The sequence below is a fragment of the Sorex araneus genome, chromosome 6, assembly GCF_027595985.1.
Source record: "Sorex araneus isolate mSorAra2 chromosome 6, mSorAra2.pri, whole genome shotgun sequence".
In the NCBI taxonomy this organism is placed as follows: Eukaryota; Metazoa; Chordata; class Mammalia; order Eulipotyphla; family Soricidae; genus Sorex; species Sorex araneus.
This window is the reverse complement of record NC_073307.1, coordinates 26,666,539-26,693,977: the sequence shown is the minus strand read 5'-3', so window position 1 is coordinate 26,693,977 and position 27,439 is coordinate 26,666,539. Positions and strand designations below refer to the sequence as shown.

The 27,439-nt window shown below is 42.3% G+C and overlaps 1 protein-coding gene across 1 annotated transcript; it reads right to left on the bottom strand.

The window, feature by feature from the left end:
* PPP2CA (protein phosphatase 2 catalytic subunit alpha) lies at window positions 1-24,572 on the bottom strand. The gene is made up of 7 exons (XM_004609866.2): window positions 24,220-24,572; window positions 9,604-9,813; window positions 6,266-6,439; window positions 5,296-5,385; window positions 4,623-4,784; window positions 1,543-1,661; window positions 1-1,365 (listed from the first exon to the last, which is right to left on the bottom strand). Exons 1-7 carry the CDS (start codon window positions 24,319-24,321, stop codon window positions 1,293-1,295), a joined length of 930 nt encoding a protein of 309 aa, XP_004609923.1. The 5' UTR covers window positions 24,322-24,572; the 3' UTR covers window positions 1-1,292.
* Between the last annotated feature and the right edge of the window lie 2,867 nt (window positions 24,573-27,439).

Genomic DNA, 27,439 nt, shown 5'->3' with positions numbered 1-27,439 from the left:
CATGATCCAGCAAGAGTTTTCTATTTGGTTTAACTAGTATCACTTAAAAAGAGCTTGATACAGAATAATGCTTAACAGGTTATCTTATCTGAGACAAATTTAACTCTAAGATCACATGACAAATAATGTACAAATAAGTGCTAAGAACTTGCCAACCTGTCCATCACTTTAAAAAGTCCATATAACATACACAGCAATGTCATATTTATAACCAGAAACCGCACTGATTGCTAAGCAGACATTCAGTTAAGCTCTACCAGAAAACATGCTGCTTTATTAAAACAAAACCCCCAAACCATAAATCTCAATTATATGATTTTACAGTCAGATCCTATTGAAATAACACACAATTCCCTTTTGCACACATGTTAATATGCAGAAAGAACCCCTGAAAAGCACACAGGGCAATCTAACAAACTATACTATCTAGACAAAAACTAAATCCTGAAATTCATCAAAGTAATGTCAAGAAGTAACCAGAGAGATTATGTAGTGGGCTTGATTTTTATTGTTCTTTACCTAGAATTCTAAAAGTTCTAAAATTTATGTATCTTTTAAATAAACAGCACCATCTTGCCCATTGATACAATTGAAATTTGACTTTCTCAGTTCTTAGTTCACAAGTTTATTATGAAAAACACTGCAGTGCTCTTGTGCAGTAACATCGTCTTACGGGTGGGGGGTAGGGGGAGGGAAACAGTTCTGTTCAACTCACCAGGTCCTGACAATAACAAAGAACAACATGAGGCTGAGATTTAAGAAGGGAAATAAACCGAGTGCAGACAAATCATACAATTAAATTAAACGGTATCCCTGAAAATAAACAAAACGATTTCAAAACTCACAAGTAGAGGGTAGGCCTTGGTACTTATTTTTAAAAACGTTCATTAAGCTCCAATGATTGTTTGCTGCTATCCTTATCTACAGTCATGCTGAGTAAAGCTATAGCTAAATGGAAGTTAAATTGTATTCACGAGGTGTTAATGTTTACATCTTATTATCTGCAGTCTCTCAGAGAAAGCAAAAGTAACTACAAATAGTGCTATGCCAGAAACTGGTTTCTTGACCAACAATGTCGCTTCAGCATGCAATGAACTGGTTCATTCTAAAGTGGTCACGGCTGTTGATGACAAGAGGCTTTGTATTTTTATATGGCACATCTTTTGGTCCGTGTGAAAACAAGTTTTTTGAATGTTAACTATTCTCTGACACTTTGGAGTTACTGTTGCTCTTCCCATTTCCATTAGGTCAATATACGGTTCATGGCAATACTGTACAAGTTTAAAATTTCATTACAGGAAGTAGTCTGGGGTACGACGAGTAACATGTGGCTCGCCTCTGCGAGGAGCTGGGTCAAACTGCAAGCTGCAAAATAAGAATTTTGTTTCAAATTATCAATGTACTCATAATCAAGAATATTATTTTTAAAAAATATATACAGCTTTTTCCCATTCAATTTTAGCCCAAACGTAGTATTCCAGGTAAAACTATATATTCAGAATATAGCAAACAAACTACACAGGTAGTTTAATAAATACTTACAAAGAGTATTTTAGAGTATCATCAAGTTCCATGATTGCAGCTTGGTTACCACAACGATAACAATAGTTCGGGGCACTGAAAATCGTTACTACGTTCCGGTCATGGCACCAGTTATATCCCTACAAGGAAGGAGTTTAAAACAGAAACAAAAGAATTATTTTAGGGACAGAGAGAACAGCAGGTATGACGCTTGTCTTGCATGCAGGGTCCAACCCCAAGTGATGTACCCCGACAATGCCATGTGGCCCCAAGACAAAACCAACCAAACCAGAGAGATAGTTCAACAGGTTGAACATCTGCAGAAAGCCTGGGTTCGATCCGAGAACGATATGGTCCATATTGGACACAAAGCCAGGAGCAGCCTCAATAAAATACAAAAACCCATTTTACTGTTTAGTACATATAACGGTTCATTCATGTTCAAGAGAAGATCTCACTTTGCCCCCAAGAGACAAAAAATGTTAATAACTCTGTTGCTGGATGACTTAATAATTCTCTGTACTACTTAAAAAATATCTTGGGCCAGAGAGGTAGTACAGTGGATAGGGTTCCTGCCTTGTACACAGCCAACAAGATTCTATATGGTCCCCATGAGCCCACTAGGTATGATCTCTGAACAGAGTCAGCAGTCAACCCTTGAGCACTACGAGGTGTGGTCAAAACTTAGAACAAATATAAACAAACAACAAAAAAAAACTAAGCCCACCTAGGTTATTAACTAAAAGTTTAACACAAAGGATAAACTGCTTCTTATATTATTTGGTCTTCTGTAATTCATACTGATTATTCTTTCTTTTAGAAGGTGGAGGAGGGGCTGGAGTGATAGCACAGCGGGTAGGGCGTTTGCCTTGCACGCGGCCGACCCGGGTTCGATTCCCAGCATCCCATATGGTCCCCTGAGCACCGCCAGGGGTAATTTCTGAGTGCAGAGCCAGGAGTGACCCTTGTGCATCGCCAGGTGTGACCCAAAAAAAAAAAAAAGCAAAAAAAAAAAAAAGAAGGTGGAGGAGGGGCACCTAGCGATGCTCAGGGGTTACCCCTAGTTCTGCCCTCAGGAATCACTCCTGGCAGGTTTGTAGAACCTATGAGATGCCGGGGCTTGAATCAGGGTTGACCACGTGCAAGTTGCAAGACAAATGCCCTACCAGTTGTTCTATCTCTCTGGTCCCTAATTACGCTTATTGCACTGACCTTAAGACAATTCAAAAATGGGTTTATGTCTATTCCTTGTGGAGCCAGACATATTTCCAGAGACTAAAACCTTATTAAGATCCCTTCTCAGTCAGAAGTAGAGTCCCTAATTTGCCACTGGCCATTTGATGCCTCTAGGATGTCGAGTCTCATTTCTTCAGTCATCTGAATGCACAAGTTACTCTTAAAGTATTGTTCAAAACACTTTCCCTCCCCCATCTGATCTGATCTGAGACAGAGAAAGAGAGAGAGAGAAAGTGGGGGCTGCAGTTTGCTGAGTAGCAAACCCAGTGCCTCATGCATCAAAGTATGCACTCTACCATGAGCTATACCCTTTTCCTAGCAAAGATTTTTTTTCCTTCCCTTTTTACGTCACACCTAGCAATGCTCAGGGGTTACTCTTGGCTCTGCACTCAGAAATTACTCCTAGAGGTGCTTGGGGGACCATCTGGGATGCCGGGGATTGAACCTGGATCAGCCGCGTGCAAGGCAAACACCCTATCCACTGTACTATTGCTCCGGCCCCAAGGCAGATTTTATTGTAAGCAATCAGAGATGTATTTGTATTAGGTATGCTATTCAACGTTTCTATTTTTCTACATCCAGCAACACTCAAGGGACCATATCGGTGCAGGGGATCAAAACCCTGGTTAGCCATATGCACTGTACTTTATTTATCTCCAGTCCTCAACTATTCAATGTTTAAAGCTAAGCAGAAGGCCCCTGATTCACCGTTGAGATATAGTTACAAGATTTCATGTCTGAGTTACAATCACACAATGATCTCTCCACCAATGCACATTCCCCACCACCAATATCCCCAATATCCCCGCACCTTTCCCAACCTCCCACTGTCTCCAGAGCAGACAATATTCCCCATACTCTCTACTTTTGAGGCCCCTTTTTCTTTAGTTTCTTCGATTACCTATAATCCTAGCATTCTTTCTAGTTTCTCCCCATAAACAATGTTAAATACATAAACAAAATTTAGAAAAATATTACTACTCCTTGCATCTTAATTTCCCATCCTTAAGTCTTTAGCAAAGAAGAGGGGTAAAGAATAGGCTTTGCATGTGTAAAGCACCTGGTTTGCTTTCTGGAACCACAAAAACAAAAAACAAAACAAAACAAAAAACCAAAAGAAACGAAGACCAGAGTGTTAAGTACTTGCTTGTCTTGAACACAGCCAAGCTAGGTTGGATTCCTGCCTGGCACCCCTATGGTCCCACCAGGAATGATCCCTGAACACTGCTGGGTGTGGTGTTAAAAACAAAACAAACCCCCCCCCCCCCACACACACACCTAAGCACTGTACAATCATTAAAATTCCTGAAGGGTGGGGTGATAATACTGGGCAGTTAAGGCACTTACCTGAATTTAACAAGGCCAACCCGCAGACCCAAGTTTAACCCCTTAACCCCCAGCACCACATTTGGTGGCCTCTGCACTATCAAGATCCCTGAGCAGAAAAGTCAGAAGTAAACCCTGAGCACTGCTGGGGAGGAGAGAAGGACCCCCATCCTAAAAAGAATTCCTGAAATACATTAACTATGAATTTAATTCTGGTAAAAATATTTACTTCCAGGGCCTGGAGTGATAGCAGAGTGGGTAAGGCATTTGCCTTGTACGCGGCTGACCCGGGTTCCATTCCCAGCATACCGTATGGTCCCCTGAGCATCGCCAGGGGTAACTCCTGAGTGCAGAGCCAGGAGTGACCCAAAAAGCAAAATAAATAAATAAATTTAATTCCAGAGTGTATCTATTGAAAAGACTCCCAAAGAATACACAAATATCATTCATTAAAAACTGCCCAGTATCTTCTTTTATCAAGTTTCCTTAAAGAGCAAGGGGGGAAAAAAGGTGAATTAGAGTTGAATAACAGAATATACCTCCATCACCAGCTGGTGGGCTCTAGACACCAACGTGAGGCCATTGGCATGATTGAATGTCTCAGAAATATCTTGCCCGAAGGTGTAACCAGCTCCCCGGGGAGATATACCCCAACCACCACGGTCATCTGGATCTGACCACAGCAAGTCACACATGGGACCCTAGAAAAGCAAATTAGTTATAAATTGACACTTGCAGAAATGTTAATACATGATTTATCAGAAATAGCAAGCTATAAGGAATACTTTTTTAGTGGAATTTGTTGAAAATGGTAAAAGGGTTTTGCAGTTAAATCCAAATACCAATCTATGCCAAAGAAAACTACTTCCAAATGTCTTTGAGGCACAGCCTACATCAATGAGTCCCAAGAACTTCAGGCCTTAATAAATAAACTCAACTCTACTATGTGAATGACATTATAAGCAGTACAGTCTGGTAATTACAGAGGCTTTGAACACAACCATTGAGGTGCTAAACTGATTGGTCCTATAGCTGTTGTCACTTTAGTCTCAATTCTGAATGTTAGCTTCTTCTGAAGAATAAGGATTGACAGAGTACGTACACCATGAGGTTGTTTTGCAATTACAGAGAATACAAATAAAAAACTAAGTTAAAATTAAATTTCTCCCCTCTAAGTTCTCTAAGATTTTATTACCAAATAAAAGTCAATACCTCATGGGGAACTTCTTGTAGGCGGTCAAGTGCTCTGATGTGATCCAGTGTATCTATAGATGGTGAGAGGCCACCATGTAGACAGAAGATCTGAAAAGAGTAGTTCATAATATTAATCCCACCTGAAACAAACTTTAAACATTCTTGACTAGTTGCTAGGCTCTCACCTGTTATCATTTAACCTCATTCATATTTCTGTAGTCGGCCAGAAACAGATTTATCTCTAGAGACGTTCTTTTAGCCTACTCTAAGGCACCGAGTACATGTCAATCAACTAATCTGAGAAGCTATTTCTCTGACCTCTTTGTTGACTACCTTTTCTCATACAATTTTCTTGTAATTTCTTTTGTGTACACCTCTACTTGGACCAATAAATAATTACATTTTCCACAGGTGACCAGAAACAGTCCAAGAGAATGAAAGGCCCCACCTTTTATTCCTCTAATCCCAATATGCAGTTCAGTGCCTGAGTCACAGAGGGCTCTTCAATAAAGCCTGAAAGGAATGTGAAGGGTGCCTGAGAGATAGTACAGTGGGCACGTCAGCCTTATATATGACTAACCTGAGATTTGAGTATAGAACCAAGAGTAACCACTGAGCATGTGTGTACACACACACACACACACACACACACACACACACACACACACACCCCAGAAGTCAAAGTAATGTGAACGTTTAAAAAAAAAAAAGTCCAAAACCTACAGAACTAGGGAGATCTCAAGGTTGGAGTGTATGTCTCACATATTCAAAGCTAACTTGAGCCTTGAGTACTGAAAACTCCCTCAAAGCACTGCCAGGATGGTCCTGGTGGCACTAAAACTAGTTAGCCAAATATCATAAGAAAGTGGACTTGAGCCCCCTGAGCATTGCATGTGAAGCACAGCCTTGTAACCCCTTAATGAGTCACCTAAATATTAAAATGCAGATTCCTGGAAAAAATTAGCAGTAAGTTTTAAGACCTACATACCTGCCCATCCACCAAGGCAGTGAGAGGAAGATAGTCAAAAAGATCTGTAAAGTATTTCCAAACATTTGCATTTCCATATTTCCTTAAGCACTCATCATAGAAACCATATACTTGTGTGATCTGTCTGCTCTCATGATTTCCTCGAAGAATAGTAATGCGTTCACGGTAACGAACCTACAACAATGATAAACAGTATCAACACCTGGCTTCTTCAATCATCAAGTAATTCTACAGGGAAACATTCAATTTTTGTAGAGAAAAACACCCCACATAACACAAAAGTGAAACTACACATCAACATAATTTGCCTATGATTCTCTACCATCCCTATCAACTAAACTCAAACCTCTGCTACCACCAACTTTATACTAGGCATAATCATTGCCTCTTTATATATCAAACACAATATTTTTAATAAGCAATTAAATAAATTTTGGGTTAATTTACTGTTATCCAACAATCATCATAGTGTGTAGAATCTTTCCACTATTCCAAAAAGATCTCATGGCTGCACTTGATGTCAACTCCCTTTCCTAGAACCAGAGATTTACTTTTTCTATTCAGGGGTGCTTTTCCCTGAAAATTCCATATAAACAGAATCTTATGTAGTCTTTTGTGCCTGGTTTTTTGTAGCATTTTTGAGATTCCTCTTTCTATGGGTCAGTGCTTTGTTTCTTTTTATTGCTGCGGAGTATTCCATTCTGAGGTTCTATCACATTTTGCTTCTCTATACCAACAGGATTAAAGTAGAATTCAGTATGATGAACATTTAGAATCTTTGCAGTTTTGTGACAGTATGACTATTGTTGCTACGTAGGAAGCTCTCAAAAGGCATACGCTTTCATTTCTCCTGGGTAATTAGTAGTTTATAATTGCTGGGTGATATGTTTAACTTTTAAAGAAACTACAAACTGCTTTACAATGTGATGGACCATTTTATATTTTATGCCAGCGATATGTGAAAGTTTCCCCTGCTCCACAAACTCACTAAGAAGTCAACATTATCAACATATGGATTGAAGCCATCCTACTGGGTATGGTTCTGACTTTTAATTTGCATTTTCCTGATAACTAATGACTGAGCATCTTTTTATATATTTACTGACCATTTATATATTCTTGGATAAAATACCAATTCAAATTATCTGTCCATTTTTAATATTTTCGGTTGTTTTTTTTTTTTTTTTGGTTTTTGGGTCACACCTGGCGATGCACAGGGGTTACTCCTGGCTCTGCACTCAGGAATCACTCCTGGCGGTGCTCAGGGGACCATATGGGATGCTGGGATTTGAACCCGGGTCGGCCGTGTGTAAGGCAAACGCCCTACCCGCTATGCTATCACTCCAGCCCCTATTTTAGGTTGTTTTTAAATTTTATTTGGGGGGGGGGCACACGTGGTGGTACTCAGGGATCGAATCAAAGTCAGCTGTGAGCAAAGTAAGCACCCTACTGGCTGTACTCTCTTTGCCCAGTTTTGTCCATTCTAAAATCATTTGTCTTATTGAGGCTGTGAATCAAACCTGGGTCGGCCGTAGTGCAACGCCCTACTCGCTGTGCTATCTCTCCAGCCCAAGGCTCTTAATTTTTTAAGTCCAATTTAGCTCCCCTCCCCATGAATCGTGCAGTTAAGTATTTATCTACGAAATCTTTGCCTAACTCAACATTATAGATTTTCTCTTTCTCCTACAATGTCACTTTAGCTATTAGGCCTACTAATGAAATAGGAAACATTTGTATGGTATGAAGTATGATGTGGTTATCAAACCGCTCTGGCACTATTTAACAAAGCTTCCTTCCTCCCATCATGTTTTGCTAGGGCTGCCAAATACAACAAAGGATCATAGATTGGGTGGCTTAAATAATGGGAAATTATTTCCGCACAGTTCCAGAACCTAGCAATCCAAGGTCAAGGTATCAGCAGGGTTGGTTTCTACTGAAGACTTCCTGCCTATGCTAGTAGAAGACTATCTTTTCCCTGTATCTGACTCTTTCGAATGTATTATAGTATCGTCGTCCCGTTGTTCATCGATTTGCTCAAGTGGGCACCAGTAACGGCTCCATTGTGAGACTTATTGCTACTGTTTTTGGCAGGACATCAAAATCAAACTACTACAGGGTGCACCCACATGACCTAGTTTTATGTCAATTACCTCTTCAAAGGCCCTGTCTCCAAACAGTAAGGTACTCTCAGATAAAAGGGGTTAGGACTTCAACATATACACACAGGGGACATATACAAGTCAGCCTTTAAACACATATGCAAAGGTAGCATACTCATTCCTCCTCTAAGTACTAGGATTCACCCTGAGCTTTAGGTACTGGTTTGCTTGCAAACTTGCTTTCATAGTATTTAGAATTAATTAAGAAACATTTCAATCTTATTCCAAATCCATAATTAAGAATGATGCCACCCAAAAATAGTTTTTCATATTTAACATGAGTTAGACTGTTTCTTAAACAAGTACATTATATTAATTCCCCTAAAATTCAGCTCATCAAATTTCTCTGACATCCTTTTGCAAAATTTATCCCCCAAACTGTAGCACTGTCGTCCCGTTGTTCATCGATTTGCTCCAGTGGGCACCAGTAACGTCTCCATTATGAGACTTGCTATTAACGCTTTTGGCATATCGAATATGCCACGGGTAGCTTCCTAGGCTCTGCTGTGAGGGCAGGATACTCTCTCGGTGTCTTGCCAGGTTCTCCGAGAAAGACGAAGGAATCAAACCTGGGTTGGCTTCGTGCAAGGCAAACGCCCTACCTGCTGTGCTATATCGCTCCAGTTCCATCCCCCAAATTAAAGTCAAACAATTCCTTTTAAGGAAAAGGCAGATGCCTGCCATCCTAAAAGTTATCTGCTATTCTTTGTTTCACCTTCACATCTTTGTACATTTCCCAAAGCTACATCAGTTATAAAGCAACTTGGCTTGCTAAAATTATCTCTGCAGCTCAATTATCATGTCATTTTCAATAGCAGCAAACTATTCTGAGATAATCATAATTTAGATACTCACTGTTGAATAGATTATTTTCCTAATGTTAAAGAAAATAACACAAATTTATGTTTTCACATAAAAGCTCCTACTTTCTTCCTCAATACAATTACAGGACTACTGTCTATAAATCCTTAGCTGCGAATAATCTTTTCTGTTTTGATTTTGTACCATCCTCTTACTCAGAACGAAGGGATTAACTATGATCTACTATCCTAATACTTATACTTCAAGAGGTGCATTCCAAAGGTGTAATTTTATTCTAAAACAAATCATAGGAAAGAAACACTTAAGAGAACCAACTGTCCTACCAAGTTCAAAATACCCAAGCATAACCAAAATTACCTTAAGAGCTACAAGTAGAGTAACTGTTTCAACTGAATAATATCCTCTGTCAACATAATCTCCCATAAACAAGTAATTTGTGTCTGGTGATTTGCCACCAATTCTAAACAGTTCCATGAGATCATGAAATTGCCCGTGCACATCTCCACAGACGGTGACTGGACATCGAACCTCTTGCACGTTGGATTCTTTTGTCAGGATTTCTTTAGCCTACAGATCAGAGAGAAAAAAAAAACAACAACACATTAAAACATTAGCATGAAACAACACTAACAAAGATATAGTTATTTACGCTTCATATAGAAGAGGATTAAACTCACTGTAAGATAAAATTGCAAGTAGTGGAGGGTCAGAGCAATAGGACAGCAGGGAGAGTGTTTGCCTTGCACGTGGCTGACCTGGGTTCAATCCCCAGCATCTCACACAGTCCCTCTAGCACCACCAGGAATAGTTCCAAGTGCAGAGCCAGAAGTAACCCCTGAGCATTGCTGGTGTGATGCCAAAAAAAGAAAAAAAGAAAAGGAAAGAAAGAAAATTGCAGGTAGTAGAGCTGGAGCAATAGTACAGTGGGTAGGGTCTTGCACGTGATCCACTTGGTTTCAATCCCTGGCATTATAAGCTTATAAGTGTAGAGCCAGGAGCAACCCCTGAGCATCGCTGGTCATGACCCAAAAGCAGGGGGTGGAGAGGAGATAGTTATAATACCATTAAAATAAGAAAGGGCAAGATTTGGAGAATATCTACGAATATCTACCTTTTCTATGTTGGTTCTTTTGCTACAGATACCTAGGGAAATTTATATTAAAGAGGGAACTCCTTGGAGTAAATAAGTGTGGCTTCACAGCTGTCAAATTATTGGCAGTTTTATAATAAACTGTAGCAAGTATTCAGTCCTACTTAAGACTTAAGAGTTCTAACTGTAACACTGTCACTCCAGGATCTCTTTTGTTGTTGTTTTGGGGTTACATTTGGGGATACGCAGGGGACTACATGGGGTGTCCCTTTTGAGGAGTCCACTGAGCAAGGCTCTACCATCGCTCCATCCCCAGCAAGTTTCTTTTTTCATTTTTTGCTGCTGTACTATTTACCTCTGTGGCCCTTGTAGTAAGTTTCTCAGAGACTTGCTAGACTTAAAAAGAAAAAAAAAAAACCAGAAAATTTCTCCACATACTAACAATTGTCTGCTTTCTATTATTATAGTCTTCTAAACAAATATACACTTATTTTTACATTTGTGACTACTGAATATATACTCTTTTAATATTTCTCTTAGATAAGTCAACATTTCCCCACAAATCAGAACTTCGTACTCTTTTTAAGGTCAACATAACATTTCATTCAGCAGAAATGCTTTTATTTGCTCATCTATAAATCATAAGTACCAGATCTTGGGATGGAGAAGGTACTGGTAAACAACAGGGATCACAACCACTGGTGAGAATACAAGAAACAAGTCAGTAACACAGCACATGCCAAACTGTGATAAGTACCATAAAAGAAGTAAGATTAATCCCTGGAGGCACTTTAAGATATTACAACAGGTCCAGGATGTAGCTCAGTGGATGAGTATTTGTCCTGCATGTGTGAGATCCTGAGTTTGAGCTCAGGCACAGAGAACCAAAAAATACAAAGGAAAAGAATTTCACAAAAAAAGCAGGCAGTGGAGCAGAACCAGATGACAACCAATCATTACGAGAGCCACGTGTTTTGCATGTAGATGTCCCCTAAATACCACCAGGAGTCAACCCAAGCACAGCCAGAAATAGCTCAGGAGCACTACTAGATGTGAACCTCTCCCCTCCCCCTCCCCCACTCACCCTCCCTCCCAAAAGGACAAAGTGTTAAAGCCTACTACAGAAAGTACCTGCATTCCAGGATTACAATAGCAGTTGTTTTAGAAATTGGTATACCAAACTCTCTGGAAAAGGAAGAACGGTTATAGTTTAAAAATATGCCCCACAGTATTTAGGTAGAGGCTTAAGTCTAAAAACTTTAAAAAAAAAAATCCTACAGTAAAGAAGGCATCTGGGAAGGTTATTAGAGAAGATAATCTAGGGGCTGGAGCAATAGTTACAGCGGGTAAGGTGTTTGCCTCCCACTAGGCCAACCCAGCATCCCATATGGTCCCCTGAGAACAGCCTGAGGCAATTCCTGAGTGAAGAGCCAGAGTAAGCACTGTGCATCGCTAGGGGGAACCGAAAAAGCAAAAAAAAAAGAGAGAGAGAGAGAGAGAGAGAGAGAGAGAGAGAATATAATCTAGATATCCTCAGGAGAGCTAGATTTTTACTAACCCATGGATTTAAAAAATAAAATCCTGAAAGGTACCTGCTTCATGTAGTCAATTACTTATTGAGCACATGTGTGACAAATACTATGGAATGGCTTTCTGGAATTGCAATATCAGGGCAATTAGCAGCTGGGTCAGAGGAAGGCAGCATACTTGTAACAAGGAGGCAAAATTACCATGAAAGATTGTTCATACTGAGCCACTGCTCAGCACACCAATTAAAGTGTAACCAAGATGACAAAAGCTGGTTTTAAAGCAATAGTATGAAACCTAAATCATATTAAAACAAAAACCACTTAGGGGATGTTCTGTGCCATAAGGATATAATATATATAAAATGAATAAAATTACATGAGTCAAAAAAATCTTACAGGTTATAGAATAGGTTGTTCTTGTAAGAATGAAATAGGTTCTGTCTTGTAAGAATGACAGTGAGTTCAATCAACAGTTCTAGTCTACATGCAGAGCACAATCCCAGTACAACAGGTTTTTGGGACCCCCCCCCCCAGTGCCATGCCAAAGGGTGCAGTATCCAATGAGCAGGTAATACTATAAACAAGCACTGCGAAACACAATCAAGTTTTGAACCTCCAGCCACCACAATAAAAAGGAGTGAACACTTGGTGCGTTGCAGGCCTGGGCTTGACCCCTGGCCTGAAACAGTCCTCTAAGCATCATCCATGAGTGACACCCAGCACGGAGCACCTGAGCCACAGGGTGTGGCCCAAAGGCAAAAACAAACAAATTCAGATCCAAAACTACTTTCCCAGTTAGATCAGAATCTTCAAGGATGAAATCTAGTACCAATAACTTAAGAATTCACTTCCCTCCTTTGGACAAGTGTACACTTATTTTGGAGAAAGAGTGGGCCCTCCCAATCAGTGCACACTGGGTGGGGGGCGGCTCCTGGCAGTATCTGGCTGCTCCAGATCCAACAAGCGGTTTTTTACGTGCAGAGAAAAATCAGTATTTACAAGTCTCAAATTTTGTGGAGCCTGTTTAAGAATGAACACCACAAAGAAATTAATTCTTTGCATCTAACATTTTCCAGTTTAGAGAAGATTTCCAGTGCTGGTTGTTGAGACAGGCTAGAGTGAATTTATATGCAGGAGCCCCAGGTCCCTTCCTTGACAGGATAATTAGTGCCCAAGCACAGTTAGAATAGCTACCCCAAGCCCAAGTAAGAAGTAGTCCCTGAACACTGATCAACAGAAATTCCGTTTTCCACTATCTTAAAAAATAGTAAGAAGAAAGTGTATCTTAAACACACAGAAGGGGCAAAAGCAGAACCAAATGTTTCCCCAACCCCTCATAAGCCGGGGGTAGCCCTGGTGGCCCCTAGTATCATTAGATTCAAATACTTAACCATCAAGCCTTGTACTGCCGTTCTAAGAAGCAGTCCCCAGGCTCCAGAGCTCAGCTGGGGATCTGGAAGTTCCTCACTTCAAAGAAACATATACAATCCATTTCTCTGGGATAATTACAACTTCCCAGTATTACTGAAAAGTTCACTAAATATTTCATATGAAGCCTAACATTAACCCTAAGGCTTTTTAAAAAAAATTATCTATATTATAAAAAGCTGTAAAATGAAATAGCTATTAATTGGCTAGGTTCCAGGATACATCAAAAGTGCAAGTTATGGGGCTGGAGAGGTAGAACATAGGACACTTGCCTTGCATGTGGCCAACCTGGGTTTGAGCCCTGGCACCCAGATGGGCCCCCCTCAGTCCCTTCAAGAGTGATTCCTGAGTTTAATTAGAAGCCATGAGTACACCCAGGTGTGCTCTGGCCCCATTTTTAGAAGATTTTAAAAAATGAGTGAAACCATAAATTTTAAAATGCAACACCTGCTTCCAAATTTAATATGCATGGTTAAAAAGACTCAGAAAGCCTGAAGTTACTTACAATTTACTCAAAATCTCTACTCAACCTGTGAAGTTAAACATAAAAGCTACCTGCTACTTTTCTCTTTAAAAGATAAACTAGAGTAGTTATCTAAGTTTATTCTGAGTGATACTCTAGTTTTTGGGCCACACCTATCAGTGCGTCAGGGCTTATTTGAGCTAAGAGATCACTCTTAGGGGTGCTGAGGGAACATAAAGGATGCCAAGAAACAAACCCAACTTAGATGCATGCAACAAGCACCTTACATGCTGTACCATCACTCCGGCCCCTATTTTTAGAGATATTCTTGTAAAGCAACAACAATAACAACAACACTTTTAGTAGCAGATAAATCTAAATATTCTCTGGAGGCGGAGAAATAGTTCAAAGGGCTGGAGGGAATTCTTCGCACACAGGAAGCTAAGGTTATTATATCCTTGTTACCACATGGTCCCCCAAGCACTGCCAGGAGCAACCCCTAATAATACACCAGACATAACCCCAGAGCACCATGAGGTGTGGAAAAAAATTCAAAGAAAAAAACCAACACAACAAAGCTTAAACTGGCCCTTTAGACAATTCTCCACGATCTGGCTTTCCCTCAGGTGAAGTAATCACTACTAAAATGATGCATATGTTCCTTCAAAATGTTATTTACAAATTTCACGTTTATATGCTAAATCTTACAGAATTATCTCCCCTACTTCCCTGCGCTAGGTATAGCCAAGAGTAAGAAAAGTAGAAAATATTGTTCAACAACAATCTAAGTTTAATGTATACTAGATCTGGTCCATTTTCCAGCATGGAAACATAGCACTCCTTAGAGGGTTGGCATAGGTGATACACATACTGCAACATACATCCTAGTTTTTGCCCCTGTGAATACATATGAAGCATGCTTCCTAAATATTGATAATGTACTAAGTGGGCATACTAATATATATCTAGAAGTGCTGTTTTTCTTTTTCATGTTGATGCCACCAAACTTATCTTCCAAAATGTGTAGAACACTATTTTTTTTTTCTTTTTGGGTCACACCCGGTGATGCACAGGGATTACTCCTGGCTCATGCACTCAGGAATTAACTCCTGGTGGTGCTCAGGGGACCATATGGGATGCTGGGAATCGAACCCGGGTCAGCCGTGTGCAAGGCAAATGCCCTACCTGCTGTGCTATTACTCCAGCCCCAAAGAACACTACTGAAATTAGTATGTTAACATCAAATGCAGGGAAACCCAAAGCACTTTGTTCCCTTACCATGAAACTTAAAAAAATTAATTCTAATTATATTCTGAAGGAAACAGTATTAGGTATCAGATGCAATCAAGTCAACCATTAAATACAGCTTAAGAGCAAAAAATTCAAGACTATAAATGGTCAGTCTTATATAAACTTCTGAGGCTTTTTGGTCCCAACAGCATCATATCATCACTACACCAAAATATAATTCAGAATAGAAGTCTCGGGGCTGAAGCAATAGTACAGCGGGTAAGGTATTTGCCTTGCAAAGCCAGGAATAACCCCTGTGCATCGCCGGGTGACAGATAGACAGACAGACAGACAGACAGACAGACAGACACACACACACACACACACACACACACACACACACACACGTTGCAAGTGTCCTTATTAAAGACTAATTTATAAGCATGAACACTGATCCCAGAAAAAGAGATCTGAGTGAAATTGTGCTGTATCATGTAGTGAGGCCTGGTGAATCCCCAAATCAGCCCTTTTGGTTCACCTCATAGGACCTCTAATGAGTCACTTTTAGAGCTTCAAGACCTTCATTAAGCATCAGTTTCAAGGGTGGCTAGACAACTTAAATTCTCCAGCTTAATATCCAAAGTAAATGGTAGAATCAGACTTTCAAAGAAACATAATTTAAAAGAAGCATAAATAGAAACATATGAAGAAACACAACTAGTTACAGGCTTAAAAAAACAAAAACAAAAACAAAAAAACAATGATTTCTACTGCCACTAACTCCTAGTCTTGTTATGCACAGAAGCAAAAGAATCTACATATCCCAAACTTTTTTACAGTGATATTAAACTGCCGATATTATTCTGAACAAAAAAATGTATTATTTAAATTATTTTCATAAAATTTTCAATTGCTCACAGTATACTGGGTTGGTTTTATAAATACTATAGAACTGGAATATATGCCCAACTTATATAGTAAATGGAAGGGGTCAGAGAGATAGCACAGGGTTTGATAAGGTGCTTGTCTTCCATGCAGCAGACCCTAATTCAATCACTTGTGTGTTAACTAGGACACCCTCACCCCCATCCAATAGTAGCAGGAGTGATGTTTGAACATAGGTGTACTTTGAACATACCCCTGTACTGCCAGGTGTGACCCTGAAAACAAAATAGAAAAATGTATCCATTCTTGCTATAAGATATCCTCCTTATGTAATTTCATATTTATGACCAGTTTTCTTATATAGATTGTCCAGGGAAATTTTTTAAAGACCCATAAAGAACTGAATACTCTCTTTCCATTAGCAATTTATTGGTAACAATCAATGTAAGATAAATTCTTGTGGGCCTGCTCCAGGGGTAGGCTTGAGGGGTGCTTAAGGAAATTGGAGACAATGTGAAGAGAAGGCGATGGCGATAGGACTGGTGTTAGAATATAATACTGAATACCTATAACAAACCATCATGAATAACTGTGAACAACTGTTTAAACCACAGTGTTTAAAGTGTATGTGTGTGTGTGGGTAATTTTACATGTTTAGGCCTTACCTATTTCATGTAATCTCCAAAATATATTAGCACAGAAAATTTTTAGTTTTATTAATGACAGGTATTTTTTGATTTGTCACTGTCATCCCGTTGCTCATCGATTTGTTCGAGCGGGTACCAGTAACGTCTCTCATTGAGAGACTTATTGTTACTGTTTTGGCATATCCAATACTCGCGGGTAGCTTGCCAGGCTCTGCCGAGCAGGCTCGATACTCTCGGTAGCTTGCCGAGCTCTCCGAGGGGCGGAGGAATTGAACTCGGGTCTGCTGTGTGAAAGGCGAACGCCTAATTACTAACATGAGATCCAAGTACAAAATAAAATTTAATGCAATATATTTTAGATTCCAGAGTTGAAAACTTACTTCTATAAATGAGAATAGGCATTTTTATTATACTGTATTACAGAATTTTAATTTCCTTATTTACATAGGTTGAAATCATATAACAATCACAAATTGGCTCTCACTAATTTATTTTCTGATCATTCTATGTACTATTTCTTTAAGTTTTGTTGGAGCAAGCAATATAAATCTGCTATGTGCCTAAGAGGGTAGGCTGGGGTTGGGAGGGAAACAGGGGACAGTGGTGGAGGGAGAGTCACACTGGTGGTGTTGGAACACTAAATGTAATAATACATACATAATAATACACAATACATAATAATACATAATAATACAGTTGGAAACAACTGTATTATGAACAACTTTGTAAATCAAGATGTTTACTATGTACTATCTCTACGGCCCATGAATGTTCTCTTTTAAGGTATCTGTCTCAGGGGCTGGAGAGATAGTACAGAAGGTAGAGTAGCTGACCAGAATGTGATCCCCGGCATGTCATATGGTCCCCCAAGAACCAACAGGAGTGATTCCTGAGTGCAGAGACAGGAGCAACCCCTGATCAGTGGGTATGGCCCCTCAAAAAAACACACTTGAATCTGTCTCATATGCAACAGAAAGGCCTACAAGTGCATTAACTAAACATTTCTAATCACTCATGCAAGGGAAGAAACGGTAATCTACTAAATGAAAATAAATAACAATATGCAAGAATTCACCATGAACCATTTTCTCCTTCATCTGTAAAAAAGGTGACTTGGCCTGATCTTTACATCCCTAAAATTCTGTTGCTGGAGACATAGTTAAGAGGGTAAGGCACTTGCCTTGCATACAGCTAACCTGGGCACCCAGGGCGCCAACAGGTATTGTCTCTGAGTGCAGAGCCAGGAGAAAGACACAGCCAGGCATAGCATCCAAACTAAAATTCTACTCCACGGTAAAGTGCTCTTCTAGTCTTTTCAACCTCCAAGTAACCCAGAATTCTGCTGTCATTGTCATCCCATTGCTCATCTATTTGCTCGAGCGGGCACCAGTAACATCTCCATTGTGAGATTTGTTACTATTTTTGGCATATTGAACATGCCACGGGTAGCTTGCCAGGCTCTCCAAGAGGGGTGGAGGAATCGAATCGGGGTCAGCCGTGTGCAAGGCAAACGCCCTACCGCTCTGCTATCACTCTAACCATCTGAGCAAAAATCAAAATTCACATTAGGCAGGGGTGGGGGGGCTCGAGTGATAGTATAGCAGGCAGGGTGCTTGTCTTGCATGTAGTGGACCCAGGTTCAATCCCTGGCACCCTATCTGGTACCCCAAGCACCATCAGGAGAGATCCCTGAGTACTGTGGCCCAAAAACCAAGAAAGGGGGAGGGGGAGTAAACATTTCTAACTATGATATTAACAAAATGACTAAGGTAAAAGAAGCAAACAAGGAGTGACTGGTCATCTGGCCATGCACATGTACTTTTTTACTTTTGTGTCACAGCTGGCTCAGGGATCAAACCAGAGTCTGCTGAATGCAAAGTAAAATATTAATGCCTTACCTCTGGTTACTCTTTCCAGCCCCTGGCCATGTACATTTTAGAATACACCTAGATTCAGATACATCTGTCATGACCTTGCCAGTCCATTACAAACCATATCATCAACACATAAAGAAGTAGTAACTTTGTATTGTGAAGTAGTAGGTAGTTCCAAACTGTTCTTTACTATTCTTTTAGGTCCTATCCCCTAACCATTTATTGAGTCAAATGTCTACTTCTTTCTCCTATATTGCTTACAAAAACTGAAAGAAAAGCTATTTAAAAAAATCACAAGGCCAAAAATATTGTCCTTTCCCAGTTTTAAACTCAAATTTCATTTTCTGCAGGAATGAAGGCTGAAGTGTTTAAAAAAAATGCAAAGGGATGGCAATGAGAAGCTAGTAAAGAAAAAAGTGGAAATTTTAAAAAATGGTTAAGAGTGTAAAGGGTAGTTCCTTCACCACACATAATTTTCCCTCTTCTTAGCATCTTCAAAAATGAATCCTCTCTACCACTAACTCAATCCAAATCCAAAGTCTCCAAGTTTTCCTGGCTTATCTTCTCCAATTAAAACAAAGGACAGGGGCTGGATAGATAGTTCGGCAGGCAGGGCATTTGCCTTGCACACAGCCAAACCGGGTTCGATTCCTGGCATCCCATACAGTCCCGAGCACAGCCAGGAGTGATTTCTGAGTGCAGAGCCAGAAGGAAACCCTCAGCTTGCTTGGTGTGACCCCACAAGCCAAAAATAAAAAAACAGAGGACAGCTCCACAGGCAACTGTCAAACCTGACTTACAATGATAGGGAACTTGTCAGCTGCTGTCAACAGGGGAACAGACTGGTAATTCAAAAGTAACACTCACTCCTCCAGTACTCACTATTCTTTTTACAGTTCTAGTCTTACCTCGGCCACATTTCCAACATCCACCTACAGACAAGGAATTCCTAGATCTAATGACAAAAACAAATGAAGCATGGGGACCTGTGTATACTTTCTCAGTATTTACTCTTCACTTTTTTTTTCTTTTTTGGGTGATACCCAGTGATTACAGGAGTTACTGGGGATCGAACCCAGGTCAGCCACGTGCAAGGCAAATGGCCTACTGGCTATACTATAGCTCCAGCCCCAGTGTTTCTTCTTTAACACACTGATTCTGGCTTGTACCACTAATGGCTTACACTTGAATGTGCTTTCATAAACTAGAGCCTATATCAATGGTCAAGCCAAAGTCAAATATATTACTGCCTCATGTTTAGCAGATCATGCAATACATAAGCACAAGCAGGCTTGACTGAAAGTTAGAAGGATAAAACACAAAAGCACCTTTTGAGTTTTAAGTCACAATTGTCAGTTATGCTTTGCCGTATTATTTTAGAGATCATCTATTGAAGAATATATAGAAAATGTCTTAGACTTTTTGACAAATATTACCTCAAGGGCAAATGTTCAAGTCACATGTACTGAATACTGTTTCCTCCTCCAGGAGGAAGTGTTGAGAAATTGTGTGGCATAAATAGGAAGCTTTCAAGCAATCACAATAAAAACAATGATTTATTTTACAGATTTTTTACAATTAACTTTGCTGCCATTCACTATCTTCTTTAAACCACCTCAGGAAAGGTGCTGTGAAATAAGACTACAAGAATGGGCTGAAGATCCATAAAACTTAGGCTATCTCAACTTAGCAAGGTAGTCAAATCATTCTCTTCTCTTTATTAGTCCACTAGTTATGTTGCTAAAGATAACATATGTCCCATAAATTTGTTAAAACAACCCTGTATTTGAAAACATAACCACTCCCCCAATCCCAACTACTTGTCCTCAACATCCAAATTACTTTTATGGAAACATGTCAAATAACCTTTAAAATTAAACACATAAGCAGACACAAACATATTACCTACTTCATATGGGGAATTTAATCTTAGTCAAATAGTTGCAGCTCCTCCAACTAAAGGAAGCAGCTTGCTTTTTCCAAAACTCATGAACACATAGCAAATGTTCAAATTAAGCTTTAACTTCAGCATTTTATTTACAGTGCTTGTAGAGCAATGGAAAACAGCATACCTAGGTAAAGAATGCCTTTTGTGGGAAAGAAATCTGACCATCAAACAATATTCTTCACAAGTTTATTAAGATCTGAAAGCACAAAGTCAAAAATCGTCCCTAAATGAAACTACTGCTTCAGTAAATTACACAAGTTATACTAGTTAAAGCAAAAGCCAGTTGATACTTTTTACTTCCAATCAGTAGTTGGAAACATACTAGATTAGGTATAGTCAAGTTACTGACTAAAGAACTATAGCTGGGACAACACTGCATTCACCTAGAGAAGTTTTTAAACAACCAAACAAATGATGATTCCCAAAATAACAAGGTATACCGTACACACAACAACCCGGCTTTGATATAAGCCTTAATCACATCTTGGGTGAGATGGGGGCAGGGATGTAACTAGTTAATAACACAGAAACTATATTCACTTGTCTATAAATACACACTTGGATTATCTACATTCTGACTATGCATCACTGTTAACTGCTGAGCCATAATAATGCCCTCTACATTTCAAAACCACAGGGATTTCTTATGGTATACTTTTATATCACTTAACTTCAAATATTTAATTCAGATCACATAACAAAGTGCTTTTTATAGTATGAAACACTGTAATACAAATTACTACTAAAAGTACGGTTAATAAGTATATTTTCTTTAAACAAAAAAAAAGGAAGAAAAAGGAATAAAGCTATTTAAAAGGTTGGAATAAGAGGCAATTCAGGTTGGGGTGAAGCAATTAGTACAGTGGGTACATCTTTCTTGCAAGTAGCACTCAGTTCAATCCCAGGCACCCCAAATCCCAAGTACAGCCAGGAGGAGTGATTCCTACGTAGAGAGCCAGGAGTAACTCCTGAGCACCACTAGGTGCAGCCCCCCCCCCCCAAAAAAAAGACAATTCAGGGGCTCGAGTCATAGTACAGCAGGTAGTGCATTTGTCTTGCATGGGGCCAAACTGGACTAATCCCCAGCCCCCTTTTTGTTCCCCAGTCCAACCAGGAGTCAGCTCTGAGCACTGCTGGATGCGGCCCAAAAACAAAAACGAGAAACAATTCAAGCCACGACTCTTAATACATCCCCTATACTTAAATGACAAACTTCAAATTCAGCTAATGTAGTTGAAATATTTAAGTAGTATCACGTAGGAGGGAGGGTGAGGGAGAGGAAGAGATGGAGAGGAAGGAGAGTGGGGGGTACTGGGGGGAGAGGGTAGAGGGGGATGGGGGAGAGAGAGGAGAGAGAGAGAGAGAAGCACCTGCCACAGAGGCAGTCAGGTGGGGATGGGGTGTTGGGGGTGGCGGGAGGGAACTTGGGGACACTAGTGCAGGGAAATGTACACTGGTGGAGGAATGGGTGTTGGAATACTGTACAGCTTTGCAATGAATGGTCTACCTTACAGTGATTTAATAAAAATGTAGCATTGCACTGCAGTCTTGCTGTTTATCTATTTTGCTTGAGTGGGCACCAGTAACTGGACTTGTTACTGTTTTTGGCATATTGAATAGCCACGGGTAGCTTACCAGGCTCTGCCCAGTGGTGCGGGCGGGATACTCTCAGTAGCCTGCAGGGCTATTAGAGAGGGACGGAGGAAGGCAAATGCCCTACCTGCTGTGCTATCGCTCCAGTCCTCCTCCCCCCGCAAAAAAACCCCACATATATTATGTGGTAAGTCCTGAAAGGATCTATTTCTTGAAAACCCGATTTCAAATTTCGTTTCCATATTTTGGAAATAAAATATGGAGATCTGAAAACCTGTTTAATACAGCACTATACCTTAAATTCTATAAAGCTGTGGAAAACACTGAAAATTTACCAGATATATCAAACTCTCTAGCCTCCCCACCACGCATTCTACCTTCATGGCAATCTACTACTGATTTCCCACCAGATTCAGACGCCTTGAGAATGAACATTCTTTTCATTTCCTATTCCTCTCAAAAGAGTAAGTTACCCAGATATCTAGTAAGAGTTAAATATTTAAACACCAAGCTCTAATTTAAGATGAAATTGTTTAATCCCAGAAAATTAGAACGTGGGAACATGTTGTAGCTAAGATTTCATAAACAGCAACAGTCTTTGGAAAACGTGGGCCTAACTAAACATTTCCCCAAAGACCAGTCACATGGACTGAATGTTCAGTCTAGCTCCAGGGGTCTTCCAATGCCATCATCAATCCTCCAATGCTTTCTACACAAGGCATGCCTCTAGCCACATCTCTCCCAATGTTTCTGAATACTGAACCTGAAAAGTTAGTGATCGCTTAGAATACCTAAAAGACTATACAAGACACACTAAGTAACTTTTAAAAGGCTATTTTTAAAATATGCCTTACAATAATACCTGCCTCATTTGACAAGAGAATGTAAAAGGACTCAACATATCACTACCATTATATTCAGTTCCACACCAACTAGTAAGTTTTTGTTCAGGACAAAATCAATTTAAATTTGACTCCCTTAAATTGCAAACACCACAGCACAGTGTCTGAAAAAAAGTCTGAGATGCACATACAGCAAACTCACGGATCTGAATTTTCACATCAAACCACAAACGACTATGATTAATACTTCTCTAATAACTCTTGGTTTGACTAAATGCTAATGCGACACTACAACTCTGTAGTAAAATGAAATATTGCAAGCTTAATTTTGAAAAGGGGAGGTATTTTCTGTACTTCGAAAACTGTAGTTATCATGAGGCAACTCAAAATAGCTAGTATCTCAAATTGGCCAGCAGTTTTCCGGGCCCCTAGGGAAAGGGGTAACAAGGTACAAAGTTTAGCGTAAACAGGAGGTCACCTAAAACATTCCACGTTCAACCTCTTTGATAGAAATAATCCAAACGCTAAGCACCGTGTCTCAAATATAGAAGGAGCTCGATCAACAGTTACTACGACTACTCAGTCACAAAAACCCGGCAGCCCGTCCAACAAAGAGCTACGGCACAGAACTTGCTGGTCCGAACAGTTTATGTCGCTCTTTTTAAAACGAAAGGGCAAAACGCCAAGTATGTTAAGCTTGGAGAAGGGTTTCACACTATCCATTTTGAGTCCGCCTATAAATCACAAACTGACACTTGATTTCCAATCCGAAAGCTCCTTTTGTCGTATGACTCACCAAATTCGTTTCTTCCAACTAGGAAAATTAAGTTATACTTCCAAACTCACATGATAGCCCTCTTACGAATTAAGGTTGGGAGATAACGCTTTAAAAAAAAATAAAAAAAAATAATAAAACCCACGTTTTAAACAGGTCTGGAGAAGATTTCAGAACGCCCTCTCCCCCCCCCTCCGGAACAGCGCTGGGGCCGGGTGACCTTTCATTGGGACCCGGGATCCGGCCTACGCGGGCTGCCTTTGCTGGACCCTCCGGGCCGGGCGCGGACCCCAGCACCGCGGCCCGGGTGCCGGAGAGCCGCCGCGGCCCCGCGTCGCCGCCGCGGCCCGGGCCCCGCCGGTGGCCGGCCGGAGCCGGGTCCCGCCGCCGCCAGTCCCCACGGCGGCCCGGACCCCGCCACACTCGCGCTCCGCGGCCCGGGAGTCGGGGAAACGGCGCCATTTTAGGCGGCGGTGACGGCCGCGGCCAATCCCAGCGGCCAAGGCCAGGGGGCGCCGGGTCGCCCGGGAGCCGCCGCCGGGTGCCGGGCGCCGGTCAGGGCGGCTCGGGGGGGAGCCCGGGCCGGCGGCCTCCGCCATGTTGCGCCCTCCCTCCCCACAGCCGCCCCGTCCCGCGGCGGGCTCGGGCCCGGCGGCGCCCACGGCTCACCTTCTCGCAGAGGCTCTTGACCTGGGACTCGGACAGCTGCTTGCACTCGTTCAGCTGCTCGATCCACTGGTCGAGCTCCTTGGTGAACACCTTCTCGTCCATGATGCCACCCGCCCCAACCGGCTGCCGCTCCGCGCTACTCCCGCGCCGCCGCCCGCACCCGGGCCACACGCACACGCCGCCGCCGGCTCCTTACGGGGGGGGGGTGTGCGGTGGTGGTGGGGGTGTGGGATGGTCCCTCGGCGTTGACAACAGGCAGCTGCTCCTGCCAAGGCTCGGCCGCCGGCCACTGCCCTCCTTCCCCGCTCGCTCTTAGCCCCAGAGCTCGGCTCTCTGTAATGGCGGCCGCCGGCGTGGTGACGTCACGCCCGGCGTCAGGAGGCGGCGGGGCGCGGAGGGCTCAGCGGGAGCCGGCGCGAGCTGCGCAACTGCAGAGCCGACGCCGGCCCGATTCCGGCGGCGGGACGCGGCGCCCGGGCGCAGGCGCAGCGCGGCCTGGGCGCCTGTCGGGCGTGGTCGTCCGCGAGGGCGGGCCGCGAGGGGGAAGGGAGGCCGAGGTCGCTGAGCGCGCGGCTCCTCCCAGAGCGCCGGAACCGGCGCGGGGTGCGAGTCTGGAGGCGGGGGAGGCTCAGCCTGGGGACTACGGGAGCGGGGGAAGGGGGGGTTGTTGTCGCTGCGGGACGCTTTATCCCTCAGGATAGGTCCCGCCTCGCTTTTTGACCCGGGAGCGGTAGCCGGATCCAGGAAATGAGGGTTGCGACCCCGACACTCCTGCCCGGTGCTGCGGCGAGTGAATGGCGTGGGGGGGGGGGGGGTGTCTTCTAATGTGGGGAAGGAGCGGGAGCCTGCCCGGAACGGCCTCCTCTACCTCGGGGCGTGCCTGGCACCTTCTAATTAGGTCGCTGGTAGGCGGAGGAGGGTGTAGTCGCCGGGGGAGCTGCGCGCCGAGCACCTGACTCCCCCGCTCACACCTGTCCCCGAGCCTGGCTGCTCGCCGGGCGCCGTGCTAGCAGCCTCCCGCTTGGTCCGCTGCAGCCCCAGGTGTGCGCCTTCCTGGAACCCGTGTCCCCTCCCACCCCCCGGGAATGGAAGCCGCTCAGCTGCCCGCGCTGGCCTCCTTTCTGGGGGGATGTGGGCTGTGAGATGGACGCACCCGACCTGACGGCCTCGCGGTGGTGGTAGGAGCCGCGACGGACGAGCTGCACTTTAGACACAGCCCGGTTCCCTCCGGGATGGGTCCTCAGGCTGGCATAGAGTCTCTTGGGGCTTCCGGAATGTTTTCACGTTCCATTGTCCCTGCATTCACAGGAGTACTTAGTTGACTCCGTAGAGCACCAGCTCTGCGCGAGGACCGGTGCTTTGGAAGAGAGAAAGGGCCACTCCCGAACGCACAAGGAGCCCTGCCTCAGTGGCGCTCATATTCTCCCGAAGCAACCGGCTTTCAGTGGTTTAGGGACACGAGAACGTTGCGCAGGCTGATCCCCACACATGGGCCCCGCCGGGAACGACCCCTGAGCACAGAGTTCGGAAGTCTCCTGAGTACCTCCCTCTGTGGCCCACCACTCCCTGTCCCCAGGGCTAGAAACTGGTCGGAGGGTAACAATGATGTCCACTGGACCTGAGGGAGGAAAGCGTTCCAGGGATATTAGCCATAAAGAACAAGGCGAGACTGGCTGCTCATACCCTAGCTTCTTCCTTCTACTCAATTGCTCTTGACCCTGACCCTGGCATTCCTCTTCCGTGTCAGCGATGAGATGCTCCTAAGGGGCTGAAAATCCGGCTTCATCCACCTTGACAACCTGCTTGGCCAGGCAGACTGGCTAGACCCTCCCAGCTTGGAAATTGCAGTTTAGCTTTCTCTTTGTACCTCCCACTAGCAAGCACAAAGAAAGTACTTCAGATCTACAATCCTAGAGGCTTATAACAAACATACTTAATTTGCCAGACTGGTTTTTAACTCAAATTCTGGCTTTTTTTTCTAGTCAACATAGCCAAACAATAGGAAAATATGAGTTAAGATCACAGAGAAGGGACTGTATGACAGTGATAGTTGGAACTGATCTCTCTGGACAAGAACTGAGAACTGAAAGGCGGTAAAGGGATATGCATAATGACCCTTCAGTAACAGTATTGCAAACCATAATGCCTAAAAGGGAAAAAAGGGGGAGAGAGAGAGAGAGAGACGCACACACACACAGAGGAAAAGTATCTGCCAATACAAAAGTATCTGCCATAGAGGCAGGATTGACTGGGGGGAGGAAACTCAGGACATTGGTGGCACAAAATGTACACTGGCGAAGGGATGGGTGTTGGAATACTATATGACTGAAACTCAGTTATAAGTTTAAGATCGTGATGAAATGAATGAAGGAAAAAAATCACTTGGTGCCCATGACTATAAAGCCATGCCTAGTGTGCTATCTAATCTTATTCATCTAGGTTGCCAGGTGCTTATGTGAGGTCTTATCTTATCTAATGGGGCAGGTGGCAGGCAGGTACTCAAAGGAAGGGAACATGCCCAAGAGAGAGGTCAGCATCTACCTCTTCAAGTGACCATGAAGAGGTCACTTCATCCTTCTGAATGCCATACTCATACAGCTGAGTGTCCAAAAATAGGAAACTGGTTCACTGTAACTCCCCTTTTTCTGTTTTCTTAGCTAGAAAGGTGGAGGGAAGAGAGGATGGGGATGATGTCCGTTTACTAGATTTAAAAAGCATTGAGAGGGACTGGAGAGATAGTATAGCGCTAAGGCCCTAGTCTTGCATCCCACTGACAGTGTCAATCTCCAGCATCACATATGATTCCTGGGCACTGCCAGGGATCATTCCTGAGCATAGAGTCAGAAATAGCTAGATTATAAATGGGATTTCTAAAATGCTATGAGCTCTTTGTTACTAGCATCAATGTAGGTATAATTTATTTTCTCTTGATGCAGATTAGTTTGCTCATACCACTACAAAAATGGAGGAAAGATATAATTATATGAACTTAAAACATCCTGCCAAATAATTAGATACCATGGCTTAACTTCTTAAAGAATAAATTCTAGGAAGCTCTTATTAGCATTAGGCAGTAAGTAAAGCATTAAGATTATAAACAATACAGAATACCAAATCAGAGTATCTTTTTCATTAGATACTAGATTAGAAATCTAGAACTCTTAACTCTGTACAGCTCAGAATAACCTGTGAATCTGAGATTTTTAGTTTGATTATGTGA

Bases quoted from the DNA above. Each gene is read 5' to 3' on its own strand.
- PPP2CA (XM_004609866.2), bottom strand. From the start codon at position 24,321: ATGGACGAGAAGGTGTTCACCAAGGAGCTCGACCAGTGGATCGAGCAG. The intron at 9,814-24,219 runs GTGAGCCGTGGG...TCTGATCTGTAG, and splicing joins TCAAGAGCCTCTGCGAGAAG to GCTAAAGAAATCCTGACAAA. The intron at 5,386-6,265 runs GTATGTAGGTCT...TACTCTTTTCAG, and splicing joins CTGCCTTGGTGGATGGGCAG to ATCTTCTGTCTACATGGTGG.